The sequence below is a fragment of the Copadichromis virginalis genome, linkage group LG10 (assembly GCF_057382275.1).
Source record: "Copadichromis virginalis isolate Kocher_CV1m ecotype Utaka linkage group LG10, C_Virginalis_male_GT1.1, whole genome shotgun sequence".
Classification (NCBI taxonomy): Eukaryota; Metazoa; Chordata; class Actinopteri; order Cichliformes; family Cichlidae; genus Copadichromis; species Copadichromis virginalis.
Window position 1 is genome coordinate 2,748,918 of NC_140627.1, and position 26,265 is coordinate 2,775,182.

The following is a 26,265-nucleotide window of genomic DNA, read 5'->3' on the forward strand; positions in this document are numbered from 1 at the left end:
GTTATTGCTAACAGTGAGCATTGGCTCAGTGGTTGTGCATTAAATCAGCGCGATATGGGATCAGCCTAAAAAACAGTGTTTGTTTTTGTGGGAGCTAGTAGGAATCTTGGGGTCTTTATAAAAGGTTGCTGTGACCACATGCTAAATATTTTCTTTCACTGTCTTTTTCTCTTTCCTTTCTGCCGCTTTGTGTGAGCAGAAGAAGGAGCGCGAGTGCATGCAGCTGCGTATAGCGGTCCTTCACAGTGAGCTGGAGCGGCAGAGGAAGGCACTCGGGAGGGAGAGAGACCTGCGACAGAAAGAGAGGGCACTGCTGCAGAAGAAAGGTAAACGGAATAGGTGGACATGCTGCATATGCACCTGGGGAAAGTGTTAACACCACACCACCATGCATAAATCACCTTTTAATATTGTTTGATGCTATTGTGTGCACCGTTTAGTGCTTGCTTGCAGTAACTAGTGGGTGAAAACATGAACACACGAGCAATAAGAAAAATTAAAGGCTCAGTTTGGTCTTATATAAAAGTAACTTCAAATGATCGGTTATTCCCTCTGCAACTCATTTTGCTGTCTCCAGTGGTGCTGCGTCACTCAGATCCTGCTTGTGGAAGAAGACTTAATATAATGGTAAAAACATGTGCTGCCAATTCCAACGAAATCCCCAAATCTTTTCATGACAATCCACAGAAGGCTCTGCTGCAGCTACCAGTTGTAACGAGAACAGAATATAAAAGTAGTTCTGACAGTTTGACTATTTTGTGTAAATTGTGGTAAGCACAGGTCTAACCAGGACGGTTTGCGTGTTCATTTAGAACAATAGTGAGTTTGCTTTGGCTCACTCATGTAATAGCTGGGAGATGTTAGCCTGTCACTTATGTAGTGCAATTGGCACATTCAAACATATGAATTCACATCCACAATGCAAAAAGCAAACAACAAAATAACAAGAATTTGGAAATACTGTAGCTGAACAGACAGATGGTTGTCTTTATTAGAAAATCCGCTGCTTGAATGTTAGTCTTATATTTGGCCAAATGCATTAATATAAAGTTGTTGATCAGTATATAGATGTCAGTGTTTTTCTAAAAATACATTTTGGTATCAAAAATCCAGCATTGGTCACACACAGCTTATGGAAATAAATTGCACATAATTTGCATTTCTTTAATAAAACGAATTACACCAATCCTTCCAAATGTGTTCTTTCAGTAATGTGACAGTTTTAGTTGTTGTTGAAAGAGAGAAAGTGAAGCTTGTTACCAAACTAATGGATTTTACACCCATGATTCCATAAATTCAGGTCCTGAAACGGTGTTAATAATTTGTCTTACACATCTATAGAGAAATCTGCTCTTTTTAACGGCTCGGTCAAGGTTTCCATGTTGTCAGAGCAGCAGGCGGATCATTTTAGTATATTCCACAACGTGGTCTTGGTCCAGTCAGAAGATGGAGTTTCTTAACACAAGCAGATCTGCAGTACACAGATACTTCCTGCAGTTTGTGATAAAGCAGAAGTGTTTGTGCAGTTGTCACTTAGTTAACCCTATGAAGTTTCCATCTTAGAGATGGATATATCCATCTATATATCTATAGTCACATGTTCTGATGCAATAAGCCCAGTGCAACTTTTCACAATGAATTGACAGGATGTATCTTGATTTCTGTGTCCTTTAAGATCAGCTCGCTCTTTGGCAAAGACAGATCACTGAATCACCGATCTGAGGAAGTGATTAGCGTGAAGTCTGCACTCATACATACGCTGTCACATAATAAAAGAGCTCTAAGAGCGCTTCAGGGAGAGGTTGCCTTTGTGACACGATTCTGAAAAATGACCATTAATTCTCTTCCTCTTTGTCTGTCACCACTCTGTCTGCAGCCAAACGAACTCACGGCTCTGCTGCCTCGCAGCTCTATAGAGGCCTTTTTCCAGACGGGACAGGTGCTTATTAAAAAATAGAAGGAAAATTCCTTTAGCTGGTTAAAAAGAGAGGGGAAAATCTGGTCTTTTAGGATAAATTGAAATGCTATATGTAAAGACAGCCAGGCTGAAGTCTTGTTGCTTTTCCCAGACTCATAAGTCAAAATCCAAAAGCCATATGCTGCTGAGCTGTACTTCCAGCTTGTTGTTTAACTCCTCTAATCAGCCAGCAGACATTCATTTGTTTCAAGATTGGAAAAAAGTGTGCATTAATTACAGGACAGGATACTGTTGGAGACAGGTGTTTACAGTGCTTCGTACAGCAGCTGATTTTCTGTCTGATTATATTTGGATTGGCACCACAGTGTGTTTGTTTCATATGATCTCGTCTTTCACTTTTGAAACGCATATGATTCTATCAATCGCAGGCTAAATTTCATTTAGAAATTTCCCCGAGAAGCCCGTGAGAAATGGACAGATTTGAGCCAAAAATGGTTCCTGTTCAGCAAAATCACAAGAGCGTGCGACTGAGCGGCGATCTCATATGCCACTGTTGTTTTAATCAGAAGCAAGTGTTTCATTTGTTGAGCTTTCACACATTCCAGTGCTTATAAGTTGCAGGTTTACCTTCAAATTTTATTGACAGTTTTACAGCGAGTGTAAGTATGTTGCTATGAAATATGTCCCCCGTGGGCACCACAGATGGGCTGGTAAGCTCCATTCTTCGTCACGCTCTTTAGGACCTCATCCGTACCTGGCCGTGTGGTCTCGTTGTCTCCCACACGTTCACAGGGCCCATTAGCAAATAGCTCTTATCAACCTGTTGTTCCCACCGAATGGGCCTCCCTAACAAAACAGCAGGTGCAGAAAACCCAAACGTAGAGAAGGTGTTGCTTTTTTTCTCTCGTGTGTTGAACTTGTGAGAAACCAGATAAAACGACTCGAGTGTTGAACTATTAGAATCTTTAGACTTGCTAGAGCCTGTTTGGTGTAACGCTGATGCTGTTAGTTTAACCAGCTGATTAATGTAATTCCAGGGAAATCAGAGCAGGAAAGTAAAAGTTTGTTTTTCTGTGCGTGGGAACGCGCACACGCCATGTCACATGTCAGCATGATCACTTTCCCCCCCATTTTTTTTAAGTTATGAATTGAAAGTAAGTCATCACTTTGGTTTCTGTGGGGTCACACTCTTGTCACAATTTCCGCCTGTCTAATTTCCCTCCTCCCACCTTGAGCAGATGACATAAATCAGGCCTGTGAGCAGCGTTTATTGTACTTGGTAACAGTAGTTATTCTCACGCTCTGCCACACAGCCAGGGCTCCTGACCAATAAATGTCAGCGGTTGGGTTTCTCCAGGTTTTGTGAAGGTATGTTGTGTGGAGGTATTTGTCACCTCAGTGAAAAAGGTCTCATATTGAAGCGATCATCATTAGAGCTCTTTTAGCAGCAGCTCCGCTTTACACATTTACTTCAACCAGCTGGCTGCCATCTTGAGTCAGGGTAAAGGTTGACAGGTACTGGAGTCAGACACTGCTTAACAGGCCAACCGTCTGCCTTTTTATACTTACTGACCCCTCTGACATTTCTATGTCGAGGTCAGAAATTTCTTATATTTTGTCCTAATAATTGATATTTTTCCACTGAGCTTTTCATGTGCGTTAAATGCTGGTATAAAAACCAAGCTTATTTACAGTGTATATTAGATTAATGCACCTTTTTAAATCATTTCATTGAGAACTTTGCATGCACCTTCTGACTAGCTTTGACCTGCACTTTCAAAGTATTTCTGTACCGTGGGTGCCAAGCGCCCGGTATTTCAGGAGCCACAGACAGCCCAATTTGATGGTGGGAAGTAATATATAACCATCCATATAGTAAAGGAGATCAAAGAAGCTGCGTTTTGCTGCTTGTCACTAGAGTTGACCTCACATGTTAGTTTTACGCTGTGTCCCCTTTCTCGTGCAACCAGAGGATCCTTATTTTTGTAAGGCATACCACAACAGCGTCACGTGATAAAGCCACTTGTAGCTTCTGTGCATTAGTTGATGGTGACTGATCCTGAATGCCACTGACGCATGTTTACACGGATCAGAGGATCGCTTTTGTTGTCCAGGCTTTACCCAGTGCAGGAACACAGTTCTTTCGTGGTACTGTACTCACAAATGGTCAGGCCAGTCTCAATAAGTCTTCTGTCTGATTTACAGGAGGAAATTGTCCAGAGGGGACTCGTCTGTCCAGTGTCAGAATAGTTATTTTTAGAGTACTTTTTTTGGTTTTTATTCCACGTTTAATATGGAAGATGGTGTAGTGAGAGACCAGTGGACAGAACGATGCATATTCTCTGCTGTGTCTTTACTGTATATTGTCTTTCCATACCGTGGAACAGATTAGTGAGATGAAAGCACGAGACGATGGATGGACAGAGCAGATAGGACAGAAGTGGGCATTACATGAAAGCAGCAGTAGAAGACCGTGGAATCTGGGTTACAGTGTTTTCGTGTGATCTCTCACAGCAGAGCGATGGCCTGTGATCTCTGTCTTACGCTATCTGCCTTTCTTCCTAATCTGATGAAGTACCTGTATTTTCTCCTTTGCTCTGTCTGCACTATGCCCTCTCACCTCATACCCTTATGATGTCAGTTGGACAATCATGGATATGAGTGGAAATATGCGATCAAAGCAATCCTGTTATCCACCTGATCGCACGTGCTTTGATAAGCTTTATTACTCCAAACTCTCACTTGTGCTCGCTGCTCTTTGCTGACTTATTTAGATTCAAATTTCAGCAAGAGGGCAACAGTCTTTTTTCACACATGAGCGTTGTGAGGGATTTTCCTGTCTACTCGCAATAACAGTGCATTTAAAAACAATTGTATGGGAGAATATTTAGACATGTGCTACGTTGTTTCTGTTCATACTGGATATACTGGTGAGGTGCAGGTCTTCTCCTGTTAGAATGCTTAATACAAAACGCACTGATAACAACAATAAAGTAGACAGGTGTCACGTCTGAATCCCACCAGATGCAGCTGTGGTGATGTGGCGCATGTTGGAAGCATGCACTAATTTTTCATAGCATTCATTAATACGCTGACATTTAAAGGAAAAACCTGATTTCTTTCGAACTCTTTAACAGTGGTGTTTTGTTAATGTCACAGTTAGCAGCCCCTCACAGCTTAGGGGCTAAAGAGCCGCAGGTTGGTGACCTCTGGCCTAAGCAGACCCTACGATCAGCTTTGGAGCCATTATCTGCATGTTGTAGCTCTTTACTGTCACCAAGGGGCAGTGTCACAAACATCGGTCTGTGGGTTATTGTTGCTTGTTCTGTTGGTTCTTTAGTCAGCTGCAAGGAGGGGAAAAACCAAAGTAGGCAAAGAACTGAAGTCTGTCTATTCGACTTATGCACAGCTTCATCTTTGTCTGCCTATGTGTTCCTGTTTTTATAGATGGGTCGTATACCCTCTCTGTAAGCAAACGGACACAGCATTAACACATTGACAACTGCACAATAGCACCTATAAGCAGCACAGTCATTTTCTTCTAGACCTTTGCAACCAGGATGTTCGCCCTCTGTTGCTTGTTGGAAAGATTTAACATAACTTCTGCTTTGGTTTCATTTTTTAGATCGGTATGCTGTGCCCATCGTTGTATACAGTCTGTTCTGTATGTTCTGGTGGTTTCATGCAGACACTGAACTAAACTGAATTCAGTACCACTTAAATGTGCTTGACTACATATTTACTGTAAACAAAATGTGTTTCACTTAAATTCTTCTTTCTCTGAAAATGAGTTGCATTTGCCAGAATGTGAATTATTCTAAGCTAGAATGTGTGTTTAATTCTGCAAATGTGTTAAAGATTGAACTCTTTGTTTGATGGCATACATTGAGAGGAACTAGAGTTATAGAAAAACTTCAGAAGGAGCTGCCATCACGGCTTAACCAGTTAGACGAAGCCAAGAATGTTAGACGCATGTGATTTGAGATCAGCTGTCTGTCCATCTCCTCTTACAGTTAAACAAAACTGCTTCCCACTGAGGAATTAGAAGCGATAAGAGGCTGCTAACCACAGGCAAACCTGAAGAGGAAATTCATGTGAAAGGAGAGGACGCGTCGCATCCAATAACAATTTTCCCATCAAAATCCCTTTTTATCTGCATGAAAGGATGCTATTTATTCACACGACTCAGAACGCTGTTGTGAGTACTGTACGGGATACCAGACGAGACACTCCAACGTTTCTCATGTGGTGAAGCCAGAACGTAACGCACAGACTGCTTTGCTAAGTTGATGTGAAATGTTAGATTGATGCACGTCTCTGCAGTTCACCCCGTCACGCAGCAAACAGCGCTGCTTTCCTTTGTAATGATTATTATTCATAATTTGAAAGGGATAAAAATTAAATCGTTCGCTGTGTAAACAAGCCAAAAAAACTGTAAACATTGAGTTCAAGGAAAAAGAATGCAATGCATTTCTACTGCTTTTACCCGCAATCTTATGTGATGCTCTATCCGAGAGACATGCTGTTCGAACCTTTAATTAGCCGTTATCGTTCTGCTTTTTTCACGTGCATACTGTGAGCTTGCCAATGCTGCGGTAACGCCACTTCCTCACTCTGTATCATCCCGTCACTTTTCTGTCTGATTTTATTCATTTCCCCAACTCTGTATTTACTGTCTGACTAATCCTATAATCTGCATACATATGTCATTAGGTTTTATGTTGTGTCAGAAGGAAATGTTTTGGGCTCATCAAAGCAGCTGTTTGATCTTGCTCGGGTTTAACAGTGGATGGCAGCCAACCAAACACAAGCCCAACTGGCTGGCTGTTCAGATAGACCAGAACAAACGCACACCTAATAATTTACATTTTTCTTTTCTGTCTCTGTCAGAGGATTCGTTTTCTGCTCAGCACGAGCGTCTGAAGGAGGAGAAAGAGTCCTTATCCAAGCTGCAGAAGGAATGCACAGCCAAGAGGTGTGTATCAAACCACAATTAACCGTTTCTGTGTTTGCTGCACAGGAAAACGATTTAAAAGCTTGAACCCCATCAGATGGACACTCTGAATGATGATGCTCAGTGTGTTAGTCACTTGCATTAAATTGAGCTAACAGGTATAAGATTGCACCCTGCACCTTACTCTTTCAAAACAATGGCCTGTTTTTGTGGCCGCTGCTCCCTGTTTATGTGTTCTCGACCAAGAGTTTGCACATTGTGCTAAAAAGGCGTTTGGCCGGTGTTTGCCTTGGCTTGCGGTGAGACGTGTGTGCGGCGGGCACACATTCTGGATACGTTTTTGTTTATCTGAGAAGTACCTGGCAGTCGCAGAGGGTAAGCCAGAGCCCCAGGAAGGCCAGCAGGGGCCAAGAGACCCAGCAAACAGGAAATTAACACCGACACTTGTATCTGCTTAACATCCATTCCTTGGAAATAACTTGTCGTTTGTTTTTCATGAAAGTGTCTCTTTTCATTTATAGTGTTTAGCGAGGGAATGTTATACTGAGCATACACACTTTTTCTCAGCCTTTCCACGTTTCTGTTTAATATTATTTGAATCTTGTCATGGCTTCGATCCCCAGAAAGTTACAAGTACATTTACTCAATCGTGTTACTCTGAAAATGTGACGTCAGTGTTTTCATGATACTATTTTATAGCTACATAGCTGCATTTTTTTTGAATTCTTCTGTACTAAGACAGGATGTGCGATTTATTAATTTATTTATAGTTAAAGGTTAAACTATTGTGTGACAGCTTTCTTGAGTTAAGAGCACTTTTAATTAAGACATTCCACATTTCCACATGTTGGCAGTTCAGCCGAAGAAATATTTCTTTTCTGAACTCATCAGATGGTTTTGTCCAGAGAAACTCGCAGCAGAGGTCACGTTAATCGCAGTTTTGTAGGAAAAAAGCAGTTAAGCAAAGAGTTACAACACAGCAAACCAACATGACACAACTATATAAGACAACGAAAACTGTTGTGCTCAAAAACAAATCAAACATAGAATAAAAGCCAAAAACATAAAAGCAACACTTAAATGACATGTTGGACCTTCATGAAAGAAAAGTTCATGTTGAAAATCTTTACTGAAAGATCTTTTTGGAGCAGTATATTTATTCCAATTATAAACTACAAGTGCTACTTATTTGCTGATACAGTGTAACATTAGTTTCACTGTATCTTGCACAATAACAGCGGAGTTAACAGTTTGCTCATTTAAAGAGAAGATCGATCCCACTTTTATCTAATATGTTCTAATAGTAAAGTCAGCACCCAGTTAACTTATCAGAAAAACAAAGAAGTTTTTACTATTGAGAACTAAACTTCTTCTTTCTCTTCCTTCTGTGACGCAGGATTGGTGTATACACAAAGTGTTTAGGTTGGCGTATTTTACGAGTAACTGCTTAAACAAACATGTATTTTTAAATGTACGAATGTTGAATTCATAAATATACACTGGTTATTATGTAATGACATCTTCCAAATTGATGTGTTCTCATAAACTTAGAATGAGTCCATTAAACATACACAGGAGCAGGCGCCGGTTTGTAAAAGACACCATATTGCCTGACTGTCTTGAGACAGGCATGGCATTCATACCCTGATCGCATTTTTATCTATGTGACTAGAGACCAGCCACATGTGTAGTCTGCTAAAGACAGAGCAGGAGAGGACTCGTAGGTGTTGATGGATTACTGAGCGAGAACTTCGGTGATGTCCTCGACGACTCGCCTCGGTATCGCTGTCATTGGTCAGATGTGAGCTTCACTGACTCATCAGTTTGTGTCAGACTCTTTGCACAAACATTTCCAGCCTCGTCCAGAGCAAACAGACGTGGACACGTGTGATAGCTGAGGGATACAGGACTGACAGCCTGCACTCATTACAAACACAGCATGCGCAGAAAGTGGTTCGAGCTGTTTGTTCTACAGTGGCCACCGATTATGCACAATCTGCAGTCCAATAGCATCTAGTGGTGAGATTTTACACACATTAATGGAAGAACGTAGAGGTATCTGCATGAAATGCTTTGGTATTATCCACACTGATCCACAAGTAGAGGCATGAGTTTAAAATGCGAACAGACTCACTTAAATGTAAGCATACACATTTAGAGAGTATTCATACAAAGGCATCCAGTCATGTTCATGACTTTTAACTATAAAAGTTCAGGTAACAACATTTTAAATGCAAAAAAATGAAAAGGGGAATCGTGGTAGGTTTCACTTAGCTCCACAGCTTCCTTTAGTTTCAGTCTGTGTCACCTCGGAGCTATACGCATAGGTCAAAGACTAAAACCTGGATAACAGCCATTAAGAATGATTTTTCCTAGTGGCCATAGACAGACCCTGCATTACTAAAAAGGACTGACCTGTAATGACAATTTTGAACAGTACATTGTCACATGAAGAGAGAGGAGAAAACCCCCAGATCATGCTATTTTTGTTCCTTTTTTTTCCAACATTAAACTGCCATATTATACTGCATCTTTTGTCTTGATCCCTTTTATATAGGCAGTAGCTGTCAGGCCTTTAAGGCTTTAATTGGGACCCTGTCCTCCCTCTGATTTTCATCTGTTCCCATCTCTTTAACTGACCTCTGCTCTGTCTCCATCAGAGAGCAGTTCCTCAAGTCCAACGCCCAGCTCACCTTCCGTTGTCGTCAGCTCCTCTCTGAGCTTTCCTACATCTACCCCATCGATGTGGTGAGTTGGGCAACTGCAGAGAAATATCTGGTTACAAATGTAAGACTTTGGTGAAGCACAGATGCTGGAGGGGGTTATATAGTGTGTGCAGCGATTTCCATGTTTATTCCAAAGATAAATTTAGTTTGTATACTAACTGAATGATTTTAGGCCCGTCCCTCTGCCGGCTGATTATGGATCTGTTGCTGATGTCCAGTTGCTCTGTCCTTCATGTGAAAGCTCTTCTTTAAATCCACAGACCAATCAGTCGGATTATGTCATCTGTGGAGTGAAGCTGCCAAACTCGGAAGACTTTCAAGGTAATTGATTATGTGCCTGCCCGCCTATTTAAGTGTTACAGGAGGATAAGTGGTATGCTGTGCAAATGTTTTGTCTTGCATTCGACGCTTGTGGTTAGATGCAGATGTCGTGAAGTGAAGCAATCTAACATTTTACTGAAGGATAAATGAAGGCTGATGATTTCATAGACAGTTATCTATGATATCATAGTTTTGGCTATTGCAGATGGCAATTTTGCAAAAAGCTATTACTGTTAAGGTACCATAACCTTTGTCGTACTGTGCACGAATGCCATAATTGATAGTTTGTCATTTTCATACATAAAGGGCATAATGACATAATTGTAGCCTAAATGAGGGGAGAATAGCTGTAGAAGCTGCAGATGATTGATATTCCCATTCACTCGGTCTGCTCAGTTGAAATCACAGTACACCCACTGCTGCACGTCTCGTCTTGTGCATGACATCAGTGATCAAATTAACAGAGACATGCACAGCCCTTTATAGGTAGACATGCACAAGTAAGCCTCAAAAGAGGAGCATGAACTACGCATGGAGTGCGCCATGTCAAAAGGAGGAAGACTGCTCCATACTGATCTAATTACGATCAGTTATAGAGGGCAATGAGAGTTTCTGCAGGGAATTGTTGATTTGGTCGTTTTGCCCTGATGAGATGCAGCGTGGTTAGTTTGCATTCTTGCTGATCTCTTGCTGGTAGCTGTTGGAGCTGTTCACTGCCACCACATTCTAAGAGAGTCTTGTCACAAGATGGTTTTTATCCGGTTCTACCGTCCCAGTGAGAAAAGAGCCACAAAAACCACATGGTATGGTATAAAAGACACATTAGTGAACTGCGGGGCATTAAAAAAGTTGTGTCAGCAGGCACATTCGCACACAATGCTCCCGTTATGAGCTTGGTGGGGAAGGTTGGAGTAAAGGTCGCATCGTATGTGTCGTGACAAATTGGATTTGCAGTCACAGCAAGAGAAATGTGATGACTGTATGACCTCTTAATAGTTGGGGGATGAGAATTGAATGGGTTTCTGAATGCTGAGCTTTGGTCAGGACCACTTGTCCAACACAGGGAACACAACCTCCACTGTCCACGCCGCATTCTCGGGCTCCCCTTCCTCACAGCTGGTGAAACCCAGCAAGCCTCTGAGGCCGTAATTCAGCAACACTAGCCTCGACTCCTCCGCTCCCTGCTGCCGCTCCCCACCTGTTAACATCTTTTACATACACAGTAGAGATGGGCAGCCATTACTTGTTCTCAATTTAAAATTTGACACACAGACCGAATCCTGTTTTCTCTCAGTTTTAGATGATCGATCGGTCCTTTCAGACACATCTATAAAAGTGCGAGCATGAACCACAGCCCTGAAGTCGTCTGTTACCGGTGTGAGGCTAAAGTGAGGCAGATTAAATTTAATACTGATTCAAAAGGAAAACGATGTACTGCATGTGTTGTCAGTCAGGACAGATGGAGAAACATGGACTGCCCACCTCCACTTTACTCATTTCTCTTCATTTCTCTTTAGTCTTCTGCAGTTAGAGGTCTCAGAGTCCAGAGCTGTCTGTGTGCCAAAGCCGGTTTGAAAAAGCCTGCAGGGGAGGAATATTTCACATCAGAGCCCAGGATTAGGGTTAGTTGGCGTCCTAATCCTGTAGAGAGTCAAGGTGGACATTGAAGCCCATCCATGTTTCACGTTTACCCCAAAGCCTTCCCTGTGAGCTCAGCCTCATGAGGTATCTGCAGGCTCCATTAGCACCCAGAGGTGTCACTTAAACTTGTGTCCTTCAGTTGACCTGATATTCCTCGGGGGCAGGAAGTCGTTCTCTCCATGGGCTTTAACCCTTTGGACTGAAAAGACAGGAAGGACAGTGATATAATCCAGGGGTTCTGTGCTAAGTTGAAAAACACACATTTTGAGCCAAAGAGCCTACCACTCTGTTGCCATAGTTTATTATTTCAAAGCATTAAGATAAAAACCACAGTGATTTTAAGTCTTAGCCTCGAGCAGTGTCCTTCTGAGAATGTGAAACCACTTTGTGTTTTGTCTTGAAACAATTTCTCGTGCTTACAGTGAGTTGGTTTGCAGTTTCTTTCCCAGTCCGTCAAATGTTCACGGAGGCATCCAGTTTTCCACACTAACAGATATTTGGACTCGGAGGGGTTAGCTGTACGTGATGCTTTTGCTTCTTAAGCACATATCACAGAGAATTTGGGAATCTCAGCGCAGCCAGTGTTTTTTGGTACTGTGTGCTGTGCCACGTACTGCAACGCATTAAAAACATGAATGCGACTACTCTCCTTCCAGCAAATACTTTGTTACCAAGTTATCTTTAGCTGGATGTTCGTACAGTTTGGGGGTCATAAGATGTAGACAAACAGCCCTGACATTGACTGTATGCTTTGAGGTTTTCACCATAATAAAATGTTACTATTTTGACTCAGTTTTCATTGAGTGAGATTCTTAAACACTTTGGTTTATAATAATACCAAAGTAATAATAACTAAAAGGCGCACTTAACAACTGAGCAGGAAACGTCTCATTTGTGACCAAACCTTAAATATGTGATAAGCAGAGCATCTTTTTCACTTTGTGTCCTGCAGCAAAGGATGATGGGAGCATAGCAGTCGCCTTGGGTTACACAGCACACCTGGTCCTCATGATCTCATGCTTCCTGCAGATCCCTCTTAGGTATCCGGTGATCCACAAGGGTTCACGCTCTTCTATCAAGGACACCATCACTGACAGACTCACTGAGAAAGAGAGAGAGTAAGTACCCTTTACAAACACACCTAATATTAGCAAAAACCTGAAATATCCACATCACAAATGCTGAGCTCTCTTTCTTACTGTACGATCTGTACATATAGTATACAGCACTGCGCAAAAGTCTCGAGCCACTCCTCACGTCTTTGTATTTTTCTAGTGTAATTTATTTAAAATATGCAAACGTGCAAAGAAATCCATATAAAGCAAAAACAGAATTTGTACAATTCTAACGAGGTTGGGAGTCAACATTTGGCACGAGCACGTTTATTCGGCTGCAGTGAAACTGAGGAAATCCAATTCTCTCAAAAAACAAGGAAAATAAAATTTGTTAGAGGAAACATGCGAACCAGACACGGGGAAGAAGTGGTGGATAATTCAGTGAGCTGACTGACAGCACGCAGACAAAATATAGACTGAGCAAGGTGAACTCAATCAGACAGTAACAAGGGCGAGACGAGAACAAAAGGAGGAAGTCAAAAGGCAGGAAGACACACATGGGAATGATCTCCAAAATAATACAGAAAGAAAGAGAGACCAATAACAAAGTCGCACAGACAGGGCGATCAACGAAGACACAGAAAAAGGAAAAACAGCAAAGTTACAGCAGAACAGCGACAGTGATGTTTGGGACATTTCTTCTTATTCCAACGTTGCCCTTTTATGAACGAGATCAGATCAGCAGATGGATGAAAATAAGCCATCTGTTTCTCATGGAGGGTCCTTCAAATAAATTGCTTCTCTCTGCAAAGTCAGAATCATCACATTATCATATGCATCCAGACTTTGATGTAAATTGCCGTGAATAAAACAGAGGGAATAAAGTCTGACTTTCTTCTCTCAAGAAGAATGAATGTTGTTTACTTTGTGAATATGTAAATGTACAGATTTAAACTGTGACACTCTGATAAATGAAGCGCTTTTACTGTGAAATCCACCATTTAGACTTTACTGCAGTTTGAGCAGAGTCCATGCCTCCCATTGCAGATGAGACTGGCTGTTAAATTTACTCTGTTGCAAACAAACTCTTTTTGTGTTGTGCTCCTGGACGGGAAAAATATTTATGCTTTTTGCCATCTAAAACTGTGCAAATCATTCTCTTCTTTCTTTCCTTTCCTTTTGCCGCTGCTGCACAAGCACTGGTTATTTGTTCAGTCTCTTTTACTTATCTCAGTTTTAGTTTCTACAAAATTAAATGATCTCTTTCAAAAAGTTTATTTACTCTATTTCAGCTTATATTTGTTTTGTGTCCAAACATTCTGCCTTGTTCACGTCCAAACCGTCTTCTACAAACATGTCCCTGCATGTTTTCAGCTAAAATTAGTCTTGTTTGGTTAGTATTTCTTTACTCCAACACCAGTAGATTTTTTTGACTGTGCGGTCGGTGCTGGTCTCTAACTCAACAAAAGCCTTTAACATTTGTAACATTTCAACATTGTTAACAAGAATGTTTTATTGGAAAAACATCACAACGTTCCAAAGTATTGTTTAAAGTGATTGTCACCACCATTGGAACCAGCTGCATCACACTTTCAGCAGTCTCCTCAAACCTACAGAGCCACAATGAATACGTGGAAGTTTTATTAAAGTTGGTAAATTACCAGCCTTGAGGCTTTAGATTTCCTACAGATGATAAATTCAACTTTCCACGCGGTAGTATCCATGGATTTGTTACCAAGTTTTTACAGTTGTTACAGCTTTGAGGTGGCTGTAGCCCAGGAGGTAGAGCAGGTTATCTACAAATAGGAAGGTTGGTAGTTCAATCCCTGAGTGTTCCCTTTCTGCGTGGGATACTAACCCTTGTGCAACCATCTGACTGTGAATGTCTGCAAATGATGGATAGAAGATCTGCAGATATCTTAAGCCAAAGTTTCTGCGTCTCAGGTGGAAAGTGTTGGATCAGTGAATCCTGCTGCAGACCTCATTGCTTGAGTCTTTGGCCTTAATGTTAGCATGCATCACTGTAACAGTGCATGCAGCATGTAGAGTATGTGACAGAGAATAAGGAACCACAATCGTCACCTTTATTTACTGAATCGACTGGTTTGTGTGCTGAATCTAGCCCGATCGTGTTGCACAGCGGTTTGTGTGGACCTGTGCTTCTTAGCTGTGTTTGACTAAAACAGCGTTTTGGGGTTTTTTTTTCGTCCACCCCCCGAGTTGAGTTTGAATTTCTCAAACACAACACAGATTTGGTAGTCATGAGCTCCACACGAGTGCATCAGTGCACAATCACACACAGACCACACAGTAGCGTCAGTAGGCCGTTTTGACGGCTGTGTTGGCTTCTTGATTCAGACGCGCGTCCAAATCTGAAATACTGTTCTGATTTGGAAATGACTGCTGAACAAAAACCTCAGTATGGATACTTGTTGTTTCACGTTAACACATGCATAGCTGGTCGGTGAAGAAAGCGCCTGAGTCGTCCCTCGAAGTTGTTTTGTTTTGCCTATGGTAGCAACTGGGTTTACTCAGGTGTTCACAGGGAACAGACTGTAAATCACACAGCAGCCTTTCACAGTCATACCCTACGGTTGTAACCACTTTGCTTCCTACCTTCGCCACATTGTATCTTTTTTTTTTTTTACATTTCTTTTTGTTCAGTCACGATGTTGACACAGAGCGTGACAAATGATAAACTGATCTGGGGGTTTGCCAGGACCCTTTGTGTTAGTCAGGAAGCACAGAGGAGCAGCGACGGCTAATGTGATGAAATTATTATTTGTGTGTGTTATGCTCTTGTAACTATGCATCAAGTCAGAAAAATAATGTAAAAAATGAGAAACAAAAAACCCCTCTCTGTTATGATAATTGCACACTCGGGACACACGCGCTCAGGAATGTACATACGTACTGACATTCCACACGAAGGCCTTCCAATACGTGACCGGCGTGGAGCGAGATTTGGCTGTAGTGCTGCTGATGGCCGTGGATGTCGCACTTTATTATAGAGTATGATGAAGTCCACAGTCTTGCTTATGCTCATCAGCTCTTTACCTGTTGCCTCCTGGTTGATATCGGTGGAATATTTCAGTCAATGATCAGATGTTTGTTGTTTCTGGATTAATTTTGATGCCATCATTTTGTCTCGTGTTGCGATGCTGAACAGAGGCACTGTGGGAGAATTCATTGAAATACTCATCTGCAATAATTTTGCAGGAAAGCACCTATAAATTATTACTGCTTTTGCATTAAGCATTGCCCGTGCCTTTCAGTCACACAACGTGAATGGATCAGTCGCTGTTATGTAGTTGACTGCAAATGAATACACATGGCCGCCAAAAATACTGGCTTTGTTTTGTCTTTACATGTCTGCAGTGGAGGCACGCGTGTGGAGCTGATGTCGCTGAGCACTGCCTCTTTCACATCCACATGTCACATAAAAAGAGGAAAGCATTGTGTGGAGCCGAAACAATTCAGTGGCTTAACACGTCAAGACAATAGAGAGACTCCCTGTGAGTTGCGTTACTCGTTTCCAGTCCTACCAAGCGTGTTTACACCAGCATCCGTCAACAACCTGTGGCGTCCATGGATATCGCAAAGACACAACAGTCCAACTTTGCTCTTTACCGCGTGGGGCCATGCACTCCAGCAAACCCCACCCCCTGCACACGTTAATGACTGCTGAGGCCCCAGTGGGCTGCAGACATACAACAAAATGATGTGTGGGGAGATGGAAAGCACCCAGCCGGGCTCTGAAAGTTTACAAAAAAGGGGCGATTAAAGTGTCGGAAAAGGCCGGCTAGTGGTGATAAGTTAGGTGGTGTGCGATCAGCTTCAGGATTAGCAAAGCCACTTTTAATAGCGTGCACATAGACACTTGGAGGTGTCTTGGTTGCACCTTCTGCTGTTAAATGATAATTGCACTTACTTGGCTTTCCCTAAATGGCTAGTTTTACTATGTGAGCCATGTTTGTAGTTCTCATCTCAGTCTCAACATCTTCATTCATTCTCTACTGCAGCATATTATAACTAGTGTGAGTCCAGATTACAGATATACTCTGTTAGCAGAAAATCCTGCTCCTTAAGCCGTTAAGAGCGACGGCCGGAGCTGAGCAAGAACATTTTTCTATTGTCGCTGTTAATTTAAATGTTACAAGAAGCAGAGCTTTAGTTTGGTGAGAGAAGAATCTGAAAATATTTTACCTTGTGAGTTTGTTACCTCATTCTTTTCCTCCTGTGGGTTAAAACAACAATAATAGTTTTATTACAAAGGCCAAAATATTTTAGTCCAAGAAAATCAGACGAGGCCTCTGTTGCTCTGAACTGTGTTAAACTCCAACACTGGGCAAAGGCCAGAGTTTGAATCTGGCCCCGCAACAGTGTTTGAAAGCAGGGTGTGGAATATGACTGGACTGTTTAACGACAAGTACAATTTGACCTTTTCAGGGATCGCTGTCCTCTGGGTCAGAGATGTTCTCAAAAATTGTTGGACTTTTAACATGTTGCACCCACATTTGGACTCGTGTTGAGCACAGTTCCAGAGTTGCTGATTGCGAGGGGGAGAAGGAGGGAGATGTGATCCAGATGTCCCGCATTTGATTGAGACCAGAGCCTGGCCATTAAAAAAACACGAACTGAGTCATATAGTTGTTCAACCAAAGCACTGGAGCGCATCAGCTTTTTTCTTTTAAACTATCGCTGGTTAGAGAAAAGTCGATGTAAGTGGGATTTACGCATTGCTGCTCGCTTCAAATTTAAAAGACAGAGCTGCTGCCAGGGAAGGGATACCAGCTGAAGACGAGAGGAACCTGCGAACACCAAGAAAAGCGGTCATTGTTCCAGGCCTCCAGCGGTTTCATGCCTCTTAACATGGACTATGTGAAGAGGAGAAGAGTGGGAATAACCCCCCCGCTGCTCTGCCTGCCTGAAGCTGCACAGCAGTGACAAGACAAAGCAGTGTGAGGCTAAACACCCGGTTTACAGGGTGACCTACGTTACTGGGAAGCATGCACGCCCACGAGAGGAGAGTAACTTTTTATTGTTCCATTTAAGTTGTTTCAGGATCAGTAAATAAGTTAAAAGAGCAGTTCACCCAAACGATTTAATAAAAAGGAAAACAGTATGCACCCCTGGTGGCTATTTTGCAAATGGAGTGGTTTCATTTTCTCCTGCACTTAAGCTCATTCAGTGCAGATGAAGAGAATGACAGTTAGTCCTCCTCTAGATTCTCACTACAGTTTAAATGTGTTGGAGATTTCGTGCATTTTAAATTGCTTGTGTTGTTTTCCAGGATGAAACGAGTGTCCTGTCCAGTATAAAACGACACTGGGCTCCACAGTGACAGAAACAAGTAAACACATTCTCTTGGTATTATAGAATAAATGTTGTGGTTTCGCTGGTGTGATACGCACATGTTCTGTAGTGGTTCGGTTGCATAGTTGCTGTGTTCTTCATACGAGAGATGAATGAGGCGATCAACTGGGAAGCCATGAGGGCTTAAATCAAATTTGAGAATGGCTCATTATTTAGGTACGTACGTCAACTACAAAGGCACCCGAGGACTGGACAGAGTGTTTACTTGTCTTCTGAGGTTTTCTGTCATATCACTCAAGGCCAAAGGCAGGATTGGTATGTTTTTAATGGCTCTGAAGAAGTCAGTGAGGCTCCTCTAGGTTGACAGCTGAGTTGCGTAAGCAGCCCTTCATCTTGGTGTCCTGCTGCTGTGAAGCCTATACAAGCACTTTTTATCCATTCTTCATTAAAAAGTTAATAAAAAGCATCTGTGCTGCATGTTTGCCACACAAACAGCACGTCTGCAGAGATGCTCGTCTGTCTGATGGAGCTGCCACAGTGCTGGGAAGTTCGATAAAGTGCAAGTGGTGTTCATCGTCATACACGATATAACATTTTGGACTGGTGCGATGGTCAGCTCCCCTTGAGAAAACAAGGGAGCTGAAGAAGACAGAAGGAAACGGGGAAAGAGGAGTGTGTGGGGGTTGGGTGCCGGGGTCAGCAGACCCCTGGATATTCTTAAGAGCCGTGATGAAAACCCAGTGTGACAGAGCAAGCAGCCACCACATCACTCAGGAGACGCCTTAACGGCATTGACCAAGATGGTGAAATGGTTATGCCGGGGTCTTAAGTGCAGCAGTAGTCATTAAAATAGCATTCAGTGACAGATGCTCAGTGTAATCATTTCTCAGATATTGGAAATTACAGCTCCCAGTGATTTATAGAGTAACCGCTGCCATCAGATCTTTAACAGTTGCAAGGCAGGTGTAGGTTGTTTTTCTTTTTTTTTCTTTTTAAAGCAAGTCCAAATGATTTATGGTCCCCTGGCATTTGAAATTGCACATTAAAGACATTGTGAAACTTACAAGCACCCCACACCACCATTTAAATACCGGCCAAGCCTCGGCTCCGGCATGTGAGCCAGATCTGTTGTTTTGCACATTTGGAGTATTAATTAGAATGTCTAAACAGGCAAGCCAACACATGTGGACACTTCAGCCAGTGTATACATTTCAGCGGGTCAGTCAGTCAGTCACTAGGAGCCTTCCCACCATATTCTCATGAACCGCGCTAAAGCTACGCTCGACCACCCACCTGCATAGCTGTGTCTTCCTTATGTTCCTCCGTTTCATCCAGTGGACTCGGAAGGGGAGTGAGAGCAGTCGTGTACCAGAAAATGCTTAAATATACAGACTTTGTAGGTTTGCCCTGTGACCTTGTGGCCCCAGTTCTCTAATTGGCTGCTTTTAATGCTTTTAACAAGGTGTCTATAGAGACATCGCAGTTTTGACAGAAAGAAAACAGAGCTCAGATGGACTCGGTGCCCTCTATTTTAGCTTTGTTATTATTGTAAAATCTCCAGAAGTCAATGGTTGTTTTAAACAGGCTTGTACATCTTTGTGCTGCAGGAACATTTCCTCACTGCGCAAATCGCCCACAAATGTGGTCGTTTAACTATAAAAAACGTCATGTGCTGCTGACACCTGCTAGCAGGCCCCAGAGTACAGTACAGGCAGACGGTGCAGAGACACTGGTCGTGCATCAACCACAGATGAAAGCATTAAAAGTCAGCCTGCTATTAAAAGATCCCTGAACAGAAATAAAAGGCAGGACAAGGAGTGAGTTTAAAAAGAAATGGACAGGAAGAGAGAGAGCAGCGAGCCTTCCTTTGCTTCATCCCATCGTTGTAACTACGTGTTTATTGGTTGTTTCCTTCATTTAACAAGAGTCCCAGCTTTATATTTGAAGGCTGTCTGTGGATAAAGGCTGTCTAGACCCTGCAGTTAAAACGCTGGCAGGCTGGGGGCATTCATATAAAACCCGGGGACTTTCCTGTAAGATACTGCTTTTGTCTTTTTACAATGTCGTGGCTCCACACTTATTAATTACATATTTTCAGGTCTACACCCAGAGCCGGCACTTGCACATTAACTATGCTGTGGTTGGGATGCTCTTTAGATGAGAAGGAAAGAGAAGTGCATTTTATTTTTTTTATTTTTTTGCAGGGGGAAGAAATGTGACAGATTTACGTCTGCCCTCAAATCACTGTTATTCTTTGTCATCTTTTTTTTTTTTTTTTGTCTGTCCGGTGCATCCAGAGTTGAATATTAGCTAAATGAAAGCAGATTTCATGTTTCAGTAATCAGTCTTTTGAATGCACCCTTATGTGAGTGGGCGTGTTGATTACGGCGCCTGTCGTTTTCAGTTTGCTGTGTTAGTTTCATAGACGTGACCCTTCAGCGGCGCTGCCGCCGAGGGGAGCGGGAGAGGGATGTGCTGACGGAAGAAACTGCCTGATCAAGGAAAGTGAAGAAATGTGCGGAGGCCTTCTGGGAAAGAGATGATTTGATTTGATTTACATGTAAAACACAATTAAACAAAAGAACCACGTACATTGTTTAGTGCAGAGGACTGTTTCAGTTTATGTTGCCGGCTGAGTGATTAAAAACGGCGTCCGGCCTCCTCATACTCGTATGTCTCTCGCAGACACGTCATTTAGATTTTTCCTGCTGTAGCAGAGATAATGGCAATGGCAGTCTGTTCTCAAGGGCTGTTATTTCATACAGCGATTTCCTTTTTACTCTGGAACGAAACACAGCAAATAAGAACAAACCATTGAACGCTGGTGTTTCTGTTTGATTTCTCAAGTCATCCACACTTAACGGGTTCTTTGTTTGCCCGACCACTCCACCGGCTTTTATTAAACTGTGCTCGCCGCTCTTTGTGTACTCTCGCTGACGGACAAACAAACGGCATTAATTAAAAGTGCTCTCTAGCTGAAGTTCTCCTTCAGCGCCTCCTCCCCTCGACTCGATCCTCCCCGCCGCTGCGGTGTAATAATATATTTGGCGTTACGGGACGTCCCCGTGAGGAATTCCTGGTGTTTGGTGAACCAGAGTCTCTCTGCAGTGTGATTTCAGACACAGCGGACAGCAGTCATTAATCACCGCACTGTACAGGAGTGTGCGTGGTGCGTTTGTGTGTGTTGAAGGTAGCTTTGTTTCCCTTTCAGTCATGCTCATCAGCAAACAAATCCTATCTGTTTTTGGGGAAGTGATGTTGGCTCTGCCAGCAGTGCACAGGGAATGCCTGTTGTGCTGTTCTTCCTCTCCCTGTTAGTTATTTCCGAATGCTGAGATATGACCTCTGGCGTGTCGCCTTCTCCGCGGGGCCTTGGCTGCATGTCGGCGATACGGAGGTCTAACGAGCGACGGGCTGTGTGGCCCTCGGGCTACACCGGCACTTTTTCTTTGCCAGACTTTTGCAGCAACATCCTGTTAAATTTCATTTTCGGGGCTGCAAAGATCTCCATGTGTTCGAGGTTTACTTCTCAACCTTCCCGGATCTGCAGTGCGATGCGTGAGTGAGGAGGTGTTTACAGTGAACCCTGCAGTCAGAATGTTGTCTGACATGTCCAGACAGCCGCAGATATGATGTAAAGCAAACTTTCAGGATGTGGATAAAAGCCAAATAAAAGAGAGAGAGCTGTTAAAAATCCCTTAGTTCTGTATGTTCTTCTTATCGAGAGGAAATGCTAAAACACAAATGTCATACAGTGAAATCTGGACGTATAATATCCTATAAGCTGCAGAGTTTCTGCTGTATTTTTCTACTTTATTCCTGCACAGGATTAAGATCACCTCTGACCTCCCTGTGGCACACACACTATCCAATAGATGAGAAGCAATTAGTCACAGTGAGTGTGTATTGTAGGTTTTTTAATTCTTTTACTTTTCCACCTTATTCTTTTAGTAAAGAAAAACACTTACACCTCAAGTGAAATTTCTAAAGCACAAGCTTTATTCATTTTTATCTTTACAACCTTGTTTATATTTGACTTGGCCTCTTATCAGCTCAACATGTAACATCTCAACTCTGCTGATGAATGTCATGAGCCAGAAAACGCTAAAACTCCAAAGTTCACTCATATTTCCTCCCACGTTGCTTCAGCGTTTGGGTGAGAGGTTAAGAGCAGACTTGGGGTTAGGTTCCTCCAAAGGTAAAGGTGAAGAATTTTGAAGGGCTCTTCAGATAAAGCTCTGATATGAATGTAGTCCCTGAAAGTATTCACAGGTTTGAGTATGTGTGTGTTTGCTCAGAGTAAATCCCTGCTTATTCTGTGGAGCTCGTTTCTCATCATGCTGAAGCCTCCTCAGTGGGAGATCAGGAGGCATAAGCACTTAATGACTGAAAGGGATGAGTCCGGCCTTAACATCCCCAACCGTATCTCTCTGTATGTCAGCGTATTCACCTCACTACCCCACGCCAGCACCCAAGGGCATCTCCCGGATCTCCTTCATGAGCATTCCCTGCATGTCCTACCTAAGACATGCGACTGGCGCCGATGGGACTTTCCCACCATGCTGAAAAGAAAATTTGTTCCTGTTCAGGGGCGGATAAGCACGTTGTTTGGACGCCTCTGCTGTTTGATATTTCAGTTTAGCGCCGTACGGAGGTATGCCACCTCCGTACGGCGCTAAACTGAAATATCAAACAGTGGGAAGGGATCATAGACTCAGACTTCGATTCCTGAGCAATCTGCAAGTATCACCCAATGTAAACACTGCCGGCTACATTATCGGACACTTTCAACAATGCGAGTCAAATCGTTCCTGTGGCGAAGCCAGAGAGAACGAGGTAGATGGAAGTGTAGTATATTTTGATGTGTAATATGGATATAATGTAGCCGGCTTGCAGACGTTCTCTGACTGGATCGCAAACAGTAAAATCCTCTTTAAGTGTTTCTTTTTCTTCTGCATTTCACAGATTCCCTTTGTACCCCAGAGGAGAGCGGTTTCATTTTGAATATGGCGTCTACTTACTCAACAAGAACATCGCCCAGGTAATCCATTGCATGCACACGCGCTAAACATGTTTGACGACATTTTAGACTTGAAAACTTATTTAAAAATCATACTAATTTGTAACTGTAAGTTGTCCTGCAGTTTCTAAAAGTTGCTAGTACCGAGTGCAGCGTCTCGTCCATTAACCTCCTAAGACCCGAACTCTTCCACGGCAGCAATTTTAATTTCTCTTTGATATTTCGGCACATTGGGGCCCGATGAATGTAAAAACAAAGAATTACCAGATTTTTTTTTTTTTTTTACCTTATTTTTGTTTTTAAGAAAAATAAGAGCGACATATGAGGATATTCGTTTAAAATTTTGATAGAACAGTAGCAGGATAATGTCCTCGTAAGTGGATATCAGGCCCTTGTAGAGCAAAATTGAGTATTTTGGTCTAAATAAGCCAAAATGTGATGTCCACATATGTGGACGCAGGTCCTAGGAGGTTAAGTTTCACAATACGGCGTTCAGTGTGTCGAGACCTGCTGTTGACATACAGGTGTTAATACATTTACACTCTGCCATCACTATAAAGGATGATGATATTATATCGGTCTCATGTCGTCAAATTGTCTCATGAAAACAACAAAACCATTGTGTATTAATCCATTGCAACACCTGCAGACTTCCCCAGTCTGTGTGTTGCTCCAGGAACATCTGGTTGGTCATTAAAAAGCTTGATTGTTATTAATGGAGGTGTTAGTCATAAAGAAATTCCTGAAACAGCTGTAAAAGCCTTTTAGTCAGGCTTAATTTAAATATTAGTAAGTGCTGAATTATTGCAATCTATGTGGACTAATGTGGAATGAAGTTTTTACGCCCTTGATGTAAAAGTAATGAATGATGCTGTTAGTCAGTTGAAGAGACAGACATGCAAAGCTCACAACACTCATCGACTCATTAAGATAAGATAAGATAACCTTTATCTTTAAATTTAACACTTTTAAATTAGCGCCAATTTACAAGTGTTAATCTGTGATCGTTACCTCTGCCAAGGAAGTTATGTAATGGATTCAGTTTGTGTTTGTTAGCAGGGTTACTCAAAGTTATGGATGATTTGCATGGAAATTTTACCAGATGTGCAATTTTGGAATCGAGCTGCGTGTAGATCCAGGAATAATTTATAATTCCAGGATAGGATGAAACTGGTTTTTGATGTCATATCTCACATGTCAAATTGGACGTTGTGTAAAAGTAAAAACAGAATGAGATGAGTTGCTAATCTCATAAACCCATATTTGATTACCAGTTGAACATGGAAAACATTTCAGATGTTTTTAACTATTAGCTCATTTTAAATTTAGTGGCAGCAGCAGTAGGGCTGTTCGATATAACCATATATATCGGATGACGATATAAAAACGTCTACCGTTTCATTTTACGCTATCGTTTGTTTCGTGGTGTCGCAAAATAAACTGTTTACAGCAATATTTTTTCATTATTTTGATGGTCACTGTAGTGGGTATATTCATTTATTAAAGTTCTCTCTTTCTCTTATATTTAATAGAACCTGTTTTTATGCGTTGTCGTTAGCAACAGCGATGGTAAAACCTTCGCGTGTCCGCTTGTTTATGTTCCACATAAACCTTTCACAATAAAGCTCAAGATCCTGTTGAGACTTTTCAAAATAAACTGAATCACGTGAAAGAGCAGATTATTTACGGATGAGAAGTAAAAAAGAGCCGCCAGGTGCTAAAAAATAAAGCTTAGACTCAAACGTTAGAACAGGCTTTTCCCCGCAGCACGCCGTGTAATAAATACTCACAAAGAAAACGGCGCCGTTACAACTTATGTCTAAAAATGTATCGTTTCATGCATCGGTTACAACACTCGACTCCAGCTACACGACACCCAGCTGGAAACACTTCACGCAAGTTGAGCTGCCCGAGATTCACAGAATTTACAGAAAATATTAAATTTGTGATTTATATTGTTATCGGACGATAGCTGTTTTATATCGGGATATGAGATTCTGGTCGTATCGCACAGCCCTAGCAGCAGGTCTCAAATTTGGGATGGAAAATAAGAGCCACTGAAAACAAACAGCTGAAAGAACATTTTGCAACGAATTGGTTGAATTTGCAGCAGCTCAGTAACAAGATTTGCTATAAAGAGCATCTTACAGAGGCGGTTTTTCAATAATCAGAGGTTCATTATTTTGCAGTACAAAGTAATATTTTGAGGACTTTGAATATCATCATCTATTTTTGTTTGATGATCTGAAACATGCAAGTGTGGAAAAAACAGCTTAAATCTTTATATGTGACTGTATATACTTAATAGCAGGAACAATTTATTTTTGGATTTGGTCTTTTCATGTGATCTGTTGAACTCTTGACCCGTCTCGGTTTATTGAAGTACGTTTAATGTGTTGACCTTAGTTACGCCCTCCAGTTATCCTCGAGTCATTTGGCACCGACTTTTAACAGTTTGCGTTCCACTCCCTGTTTTCCTCCTCGTTCGGCCGAGGATGACGGAGCTCTCCACCTCTTAACTGGGCCACTCGCTCTAACAGGTGGCTCACTTCAGAACGCGGCGCACTGGGAGGTTTCAGTGTTAATGCTACACCACGAGCTTCTAGCCAGCAATAAAATCTGCCATCTTTCCAACAGCATCCAAGAATAAGAAAATAAGTGAGATAAGAAAACATTTTAGACGGCAAAAGAAAATAAGTGCTGTCTAAAACCACTAAATGGAATTCACTGGTTTTACCGTGTCATGTAGCTAAATGATGATTTGTGTCTCATGATTTCAGAAGGGAAGCTATTATTCACGTTAATAGCAGAATGCACATTGTTAGGTCAGTGTTCTTTGTTGATTAATGCCAAACTAATCCAGCACTCATTCCAGCACTGCTTGTCAGTCTAAGCGATCTCTTGTCAAAGGTGAAATATTTGCTGGGCTGAGGTTTGTATTTTTCTCTGGATTTTACTGTTTTGTAATAACTGTCAGGGCTAAACACACATGCACATGTTCGAGCACTCACATATGTGCACAGTCATGCATTCACACTCGCAAAGCCTTGGAAAAGTTTGCAGTAAAGCTCAGATGAACATATACAAGTATGCAAGTTTGTGTGCAGGATGTCTTATGTTCTGGTGTTGTATCGTAGGTGGATTCAAATTGACTGGAAGATCATTTGGTGTGCAATCATCTCAGTTTAGTTTTTTTTATCAGAGCCACACATCAGCTTTGTTTCACCAGGCTCAACCACATAGTGACATCAGATGCAGCACAGCATGCTCTCTCCTGCTGAAAGTTTAATTTGCCCACTGATTGAAGGCACATG

At 42.0% G+C, this 26,265-nt stretch overlaps 1 protein-coding gene across 1 annotated transcript in view; it reads left to right on the forward strand.

Annotated features, from left to right (window-relative positions):
• Positions 1 to 26,265, forward strand: part of uvrag (UV radiation resistance associated gene) — a 94,977-nt gene that overhangs the window by 25,635 nt on the left and 43,077 nt on the right. The window contains exons 8-13 of the mRNA XM_085469459.1: positions 200 to 326; positions 6,809 to 6,893; positions 9,533 to 9,620; positions 9,859 to 9,919; positions 12,513 to 12,678; positions 22,897 to 22,972. Coding sequence (XP_085325585.1) covers positions 200 to 326; positions 6,809 to 6,893; positions 9,533 to 9,620; positions 9,859 to 9,919; positions 12,513 to 12,678; positions 22,897 to 22,972 — 603 coding nt within the window. The remainder of the gene's footprint in view (positions 1 to 199; positions 327 to 6,808; positions 6,894 to 9,532; positions 9,621 to 9,858; positions 9,920 to 12,512; positions 12,679 to 22,896; positions 22,973 to 26,265) is intronic.